The sequence below is a fragment of the Babylonia areolata genome, chromosome 34 (assembly GCF_041734735.1).
Source record: "Babylonia areolata isolate BAREFJ2019XMU chromosome 34, ASM4173473v1, whole genome shotgun sequence".
Classification (NCBI taxonomy): Eukaryota; Metazoa; Mollusca; class Gastropoda; order Neogastropoda; family Buccinidae; genus Babylonia; species Babylonia areolata.
This window is the reverse complement of record NC_134909.1, coordinates 2,741,086-2,748,585: the sequence shown is the minus strand read 5'-3', so window position 1 is coordinate 2,748,585 and position 7,500 is coordinate 2,741,086. Positions and strand designations below refer to the sequence as shown.

The following is a 7,500-nucleotide window of genomic DNA, read 5'->3' as shown; positions in this document are numbered from 1 at the left end:
GCTGCGATTGTTATGCTACCCCATGAGGAAAACGTGGAAAAATTTATAATTGTCGAAACCGCTATAGCATTCCGTCATCGGGAATGCTACCATACTTCAGGGACGCTATAGCGTTCCATTGTCCGGAATGAGTTAAGGCACACTCAGACTGCAAGAATAGGTTCCATGTCAGTATCCATACCAATTTATCAATTTACTGTGAATTTAATGTTGTGCCCCTGGTGCAGGTGAAGGAGGCGCACTTCAAGGCGCACCCAGACTGGAAGTGGTGCTCCAAGGACCGGAAGCGATCCTCCACCATTGCCTCCACCCTCAAACAGCAGCGAGACAGCCGCCTCAGTTCCACAGACACCCCCATGGAATCTGACACCCCCGGTAATTTTTTTGACATTTTTTTTTCTTTCTTGTCCCTTGCACAGGAGGTTATATTTCTCAATGCAGGTATATATATATATATATATATATATATAATATATATATATATATATATATATATAGAGAGAGAGAGAGAGAGAGAGAGATGTCTTCCTGTCTGTCTCTCTCTCTCTCTCTCTCTCTTCATATATGTAAAAGTCCACTTTGTTTTTATGCTCCCCTTTGATTGGTGGGCCCTATCAGCCTTTGTCAAGGGGAATATAGATTTAGAGAGTGATTTTGTTGTCAGCTTGACAGAACCACTATATCATTGAAATACAGCACAGTACATGCTTATGCTTTTGATTGAATAGTTACGCTTTTTGATGTTGTAGTTTTCTCCCTTGCTCTCCTTTTATCTTTCTTCCATCTGTGTGTGTGTGTGTGTGTGTGTGCGCGGTGTGTGTGTGTGTGTGTGTGTGTGTGTGTGTGTTGGGGTGTGTTGTGTTCTTTTTATTTGCTGTCATGTGTTTTCTGTGGCTCTGTTACTGGCGGTATAGCGGTGGAGGGTGGTAAGACAGGGAAGAAGGGAAATCGATTGTTGTGATGCCTGTGTTTTGATTTTTCTGTCCTTTTGTTCACTGTTTGCTTCTTCTACTTCTGTCCCTCTTCATGTACATGGATTTGTCCGACTGCAGTGACGCCTCCTTGAGAAACTGAAACTGAAACTTCTTTAGGGGTGAGGCGTAGATATGAAAAAAAACAAACATGCTCTTTGCTTATCTGTTCCCTTTTGAATAAAGAACTTGACTTTGTGAACAAAGCACGACTTTCACACCAGCGCCATGTTCCCCGCTTTGCAGAGAAACGGGACAGCCCTCACCTGGCGAAGCAACGGAGCGTGGACGAGCCGCTCTTTGACGACCCTCTGCCCTTGTCGGGGATGCGACCCCACAGCCTGTCGGCGTTCCCCCGCGAGGACGAAGGAAGCGCCTTCGTGCCCACCAAGGCGTTTCTCAAGCGTGACCCTGCCAGTCTCACCCAGGTGAGTCGCCGTGTAGGATAGTCGGTTCTTGTCTGACTGTGACTATCAGAACAGCAGAGGAGGCAACTGCTGTTCTGATGATCTGGGTTGGAATTTGACTGTTGTGGAGAGTGTCTTGCCCAAGTTACATCCCGACTCTGTTGGCCATGAGGGTTTTAGAACAGTCGGTGTTGGGATGGTTCCCAAAGACCAGCTAGCCCCACGGCTTGAGCACTCAGTGCCAGAGCTGTTGTGCCTTGTAGAGTCTGGTGTCTATCCTTAAGAAGGGAAAGGACAAGAAGAAGGCGGCCAGCTACAGACCAATCAGCCTGACCAGCTGCGTTGTGAAGACCCTAGAAAGGATGGTGAACCAGCGCCTGCTTTGGTATCTCGAGACTGAAAACATCCTGGTTTCTGAACAGGCAGGCTTTCGTCAGTTTCACAGCACAGAGGACCAAGCTACCTACCTCGCACAAGAAATAGAAGATGCGTTCCAAGAGCAGAAGGTAGTTCTTGCTGCCTGGATTGATCTGCAAAAGGCCTTTGATAAAGTCTGGACTGACGGCCTCCTCGTGAAGCTGCAGAGATGTGGGGTCGCAGGGAACATGATGCGCTGGATCAGATCCTATCTCCACAACCGCAGGGCAAGGGTCACAGTTGACGGACACAAAGGCAAGAAAGTACTGCTGCGACACGGAGTTCCACAGGGAGGAGTCCTCTCCCCTTCCCTCTTCTTGATCTTCATCAATGACCTCATTGAAACACTTCCCAAAGGTATCCATGCTGCACTCTACGCTGATGACCTAGTGATGTGGTGTAAGGAGGAACATGCCACTACCGCCACCTACAGAATGCAGCTAGCAGCAGACCGCTTAGCAGCATGGGCAGAGGAGTGGTGTGTAGCCATCAACAAAGAAAAGTCCTCTACAACACTCTTCACACTGTCACCAAAACAAAAACCAGGAACCATCAAACTGGACGACACACCCCTGAGAAGTGACGAGGAGGCTACCTATCTTGGTGTCACCTTCGACAAGAGACAAACCTGGAAGCCACACATCAAACGTGCTGAAGCAAAAGCCAGACGCAAGTTGGCCATCATGCGAAAGCTAGCCGGAACCAGCTGGGGAGCAAACGAAACGATACTCAAGCGCGTCTACCAGGGAACCGTCAGGCCCCACCTTGAGTACGGCTCAACAGCCTGGTCTACTGCAGCGAAGACCCACCAGCAGTCTCTGGATAGGGTCCAAAATCAAGCCCTACGCATCATCACCGGATCCATGCGATCCACACCAATCAAGGCCATGGAGGAGGTTACTGCCATACAACCCCTTGCACAAAGGAGAGACGCCAAAATCATGGTCCAAGCAGAAAAGTTCCAGTGCCTGCCTGATCATCCGATGAAGAAGAGGATGAACGGACTGACAAAGAACCGCCTCAAGCGCAGTAGCTTTATCCATGAAAGCAAGAGACTTGCCAGGGCGCACCGGGATGGTGTGCCTCCATCGACGCTTCCACTGAGTCCCAACGACCTGCCGCAGCCATGGAATGAAGACTCCACAAGTTTTCATATCTCAACATCAGTCCCTCAGGTCGCTCCAGGAGATTCTCAGGATGACACGGCCAAACGCACTCTGACACAAGCCATGATTGCTGAAAGGTACCCTGAAGAATCCTGGATTCACGTGTACACAGATGGCTCTGCAACCAACGCTGTTGCTGACGGAGGAGCAGGAGTGTACATGAAGTCTCCTGAGCACCACACATCCACAGCAAGGATACCTACAGGAAAGTACTGTTCAAACTACGCAGCTGAGGTTCAGGCGCTCATACAGGCCGCTTCAATGGTTCACGACTCGGAGAGCGAATGCCCACAAGTTGTCTTTCTGACAGATGCGTTGTCTGTCCTGGAAGCCCTTGCAAGAGATAAACTTCCTCGTCTCAAGGAGAAACTACAAGAAGTTGCCCAGCAACGACGAGTAGTCCTGCAATGGGTTCCAGCCCACTGCGGAATTCCAGGCAACGAAATTGCGGACCAGCTCGCCAAACTTGGAGCGAAAGAAAGACAACCAAACAACAGTGTTAGCTTCACTGAAAAGAAGACCCTCGTGAAGGCAGCACTACGACCACAAGCCACAAGGGATGCATATCACGAGCTTGAACGCTGGCAGCAGGTAGCAATTATGCGCTTACGCACAGGACACTGCCGCCTTAACGCGCACATGTTCAAGAAGCTGAAGCTGGCACCATCACAGACCTGTCCCTGTGGTCTTGAAGACCAAACACCAGAACATGTTCTGCAGACTTGTCCCCTCCACCAGGGACTGAGAGACACCGTGTGGCCAGAAGCGACCCCACTACGCACCAAGCTCTACGGCTGCAGACAAGACCTGGAAGCCACGACGACATTTGTCTCGCAGGCCAGCCTGACTCTGTGACAAGTGCGACCGAAAAGAAGAAGAAGAAGAAGAGAGTCTGGTGTTTGACAAAAGACAGCTGTAAGTGGAGAAGCCATTGCTCACACGTTTCTCTCTTTGCACTGTGGCTGTGCTGTGCCTGTCACAGTACAATACAAAAACACTGAAATATAAAGAATACAATACAGTACAATACAGTGCAGTATGATACAATACAATACAGTATAGTACAATACAATACAGTGCAGTACAATACAATACAGTACAATACAATACAGTACAATACAATACAGTACAATACAATACAATACAGTACAATACAGTACAATATGATACAATACAACATAGTACAGTACAATACTATACAGTATAGTACAATACAATACAGTGCAGTACAATACGATACAGTACAATACAATACAATACATTATGATACAATACAGTACAATACAAGTTGTTGGTTGACTATCAAGTGGTGTAGTTCCTCCAATAAAGGAGAGGAATCAGATTTTTCCTGTTCTAGCTCTGTGGCCACTACATTCGCAAGCCCTTGTAACGGAATTTTTAAAAGACCTATTTTTATTGTTTTAAAAAAAATTTTTTTGCAGCCTCTGACGCGAGAGAGGCTGGCATCCGACAGTTGCCTTCCCCCGCCCCCCTCCACCCTCCCCCCGGCCTCGCAGACGCTGCCGCCTTCCGTCACCTCCACCACGGGTCGCGACCTCCTGACGTCTGGCGGCATCATCAAACCGCAGCCCTTGTCGCACCAGGCTTACCGTACGTCGCGCTCCAAGGACGACGAGGACGATAGTGACAACGAGAAGATGGTCATCTGTGAGGATGAAGGTAGATACGATAGTTGGTTGGGTTTGACTGTGTCTGGCTGAACAGCAGAGAAGGCAGCTGCTTTTCCGACTATCTGGTTTAGGATTTGATTGTAGTACAGTATGTACGATAGTTGTGTCCGACTGTTGCCATTAGAACAGCACAGAAGGCAGTTGCTGTTCTGACTATCTGGGATAGGATTTGATTGTAGTACAGTATGTATGATAGTTGTGTCCGACTGTTGCCATTAGAACAGCAGAGGAGGCAGTTGCTGTTCCAACTACTGCATTATTGTATTACTCTTTTTTGTCACAACATGTTTCTGTGTATGAAATTCGGGCTGCTTTCCCCAGGGAGAGCATGTCGCTACACTGAGAGCGCCACCCGATTTTTTTTGTATTTTTTCCTGCATGCAGTATTTTTTTGTATTTGTTTTCCTGTCAAAGTGGATTTTTCTACAGAATGTTGCCAGGGACAACCCTTTTGTGCTGTGAGTTCTTTTATGTGCGCTAAGTGCATGCTGCACTTGGGACCTCGGTTTAGCATCTTGTCCGAGTGACTAGCGTCCAGACCACCATTCAAGGTCAAGTGGAAGGGGAGAAAATACTGGTTACTGTGCCAGAATTCGAACCGGTGTGCTCAGATTCTCTAACTTACTAGGCGGACGCGTTACCTCTAGGCCATCACTCCACTGTGTCGTAGTCAGTCGTGTCTGACTGTGTCCGCTAGAACAGTAGAGGAGGTAGCTGCTGTCCCGACTATCTGGGCTGGAATCTGATTAAAGTGGAGAGTGTCTTTCCCAAGTTACATCCCCACTCTCGGTCAAATGGGCTTTTAGGACAGTCGGTGTTGTGATGGTTCCCAAAGGCCAACTAGCCCCCAAGGCTGCAGCACCAAGAGCCATCTACAATCTTGCCATCTCATTTGAGAGTCATAGTCCATCTCAAAAAGACAAAGCTGTAAAATTGAGTTTCCATTGCAATGGAGAAACCATTGATGATACGGGTCTCACTTTGCTGTTGGCCCAACTGTAAGCTTGTGTTAGTTTCTGATATGAAATGAGTGTTGAGCCCAGCACACCATTAGAATAGAATAAGATTGAATAGAATAGAATTGTGTGGAGTTTGACAGCAGAAGACAATAAGATTGAATGGAATAGAATTGTGTGGATTTTGACAGCAGAAGACAATAAGATCGAATAGAATAGAATTGTGTGGAGTTTGACAGCAGAAGACAATAAGATCGAATAGAATAGAATTGTGTGGAGTTTGACAGCAGAAGACAATAAGATTGAATAGAATAGAATTGTGTGGAGTTTGACAGCAGCATTTTTGTGTTGCAGACACCAGCGAGACAGGAGGCATTGACCTGAACTGTAAGGAACACGTCTCGGACAGCGTGACGGACAGCGAGACGGAAGAAAACCTCATCGAAAACAAGGCGTTTCCTCAGCAACGATTTTCACCAGTGATGAAAACGGTTAGGGTTTGAAGTTCACCAGTCTCCATTTTTCACTTGTTGGTTTTTGTATTTGTATTTGTATTTCTTTTTATCGCAACAGATTTCTCTGTGTGGAATTTGGGCTGCTCTCCCCAGGGAGAGCACGTCTCTACACTACAGCGCCACCCATTTTTTTGGTATGTTTTCCTGCGTGCAGTTTTATTTGTTTTTCCTATTGAAGTGTATTTTTCTACAGGATTTTGCCAGGAACAACCCTTTTGTTGCCGTGGGTTCTTTTATGTGCGCTAAGTGCATGCTGCACATGGGGCCTCGGTTTATCATCTCATCCGAATGACTAGCGTCCAGACCACCACTCAAGGTCTAGTGGAGGGGGAGAAAGTATCGGCAGCTGAGTCGTGATTCGAACCAGAGTGCTCAGATTCTCTCGCTTCCTAGGTGGACGCGTTACCTCTAGGCCATCACTTAGGTGTCCACATGGCAAAGACTGAGTTTCGTTTGATTTTTTATGGGTGACAGTGTGTAGACAGTAAACAATGAACTGACTTTGGTTGAGGAAGGTTGATAAGACAGAAGGAGAGGACTACGCCCTACCTACTTACGCCGAGCCCTGGACACAGTGGACATGAATTCACTGCCCACATGGCTGTATAACTCAATGGGACTTTTAAACCTTAACTCACTCAGTACGGCCAGTCCTCTCTTCTCCTCTACACAGACCCCTCGGATGTCCAGTGGGTGTCTGAATGACCCAACCTTTAGCTTCCGTCGTCAGAATTGTGGTATTCTTTGTCAACATTCACCTCTTCAGTATAAGAGCCTTCCTCTTGCAATATGTTGATGATGGTAGTTGGGGTGAAACGCTGTTAACGTCGTCCCTTTCGCCGTTCGTATGGAGAGAGTTAACCATTAACCAAACTACTTTGCCTTCAGTCCAGGTCTTGGTTGCCTAAGCAGTGTAAATAGTGCAGAGTTTTCTCAGTGCCTTTTCCCAAGGTAGCACTAAACCCATAGATGTGGGACAACGAAGCAGATCATGCCACCTAGACTGGTCATGAAACAGTTTGCTTTGTGTTAAATTTTTTTAAAAATTACACATACTTAACTGTGACCCACTAGTGCAGACTCCGGCAGGGGTCTGATTCCTGTCCTGTGCAAACTACTACCCACCTATGCGGAGAAAACGAAAGTAGCTACGGCCGATAACCTCCTGAAGTTGGTTACCTCCCCTGTGCATCCCTGACTAGCGCCCTCTTTTTCCGGCAGTCAAGATGACTCCTGCTCCTGTGCTCTGCATACGGCTAAGCTTTTTCGTATTTTCTGTCTGTCTATCGATTCTTTGGTGCTCTCGTTTTGTGTCTGATGATGAATCACAACAGGTCACAAAACAACTGGTCTGATTGGGATTGGCTCTGCGACCCA

The 7,500-nt window shown here is 47.3% G+C and overlaps 1 protein-coding gene across 1 annotated transcript in view; it reads left to right on the top strand.

Annotated features, from left to right (window-relative positions):
• The window catches only part of LOC143277359 (uncharacterized), a 198,153-nt gene that overhangs the window by 151,814 nt on the left and 38,839 nt on the right, over positions 1 to 7,500 (top strand). The window contains exons 6-9 of the mRNA XM_076582144.1: positions 228 to 375; positions 1,218 to 1,399; positions 4,404 to 4,641; positions 5,963 to 6,099. Of these exons, the coding sequence (XP_076438259.1) occupies positions 228 to 375; positions 1,218 to 1,399; positions 4,404 to 4,641; positions 5,963 to 6,099 (705 nt within the window). The remainder of the gene's footprint in view (positions 1 to 227; positions 376 to 1,217; positions 1,400 to 4,403; positions 4,642 to 5,962; positions 6,100 to 7,500) is intronic.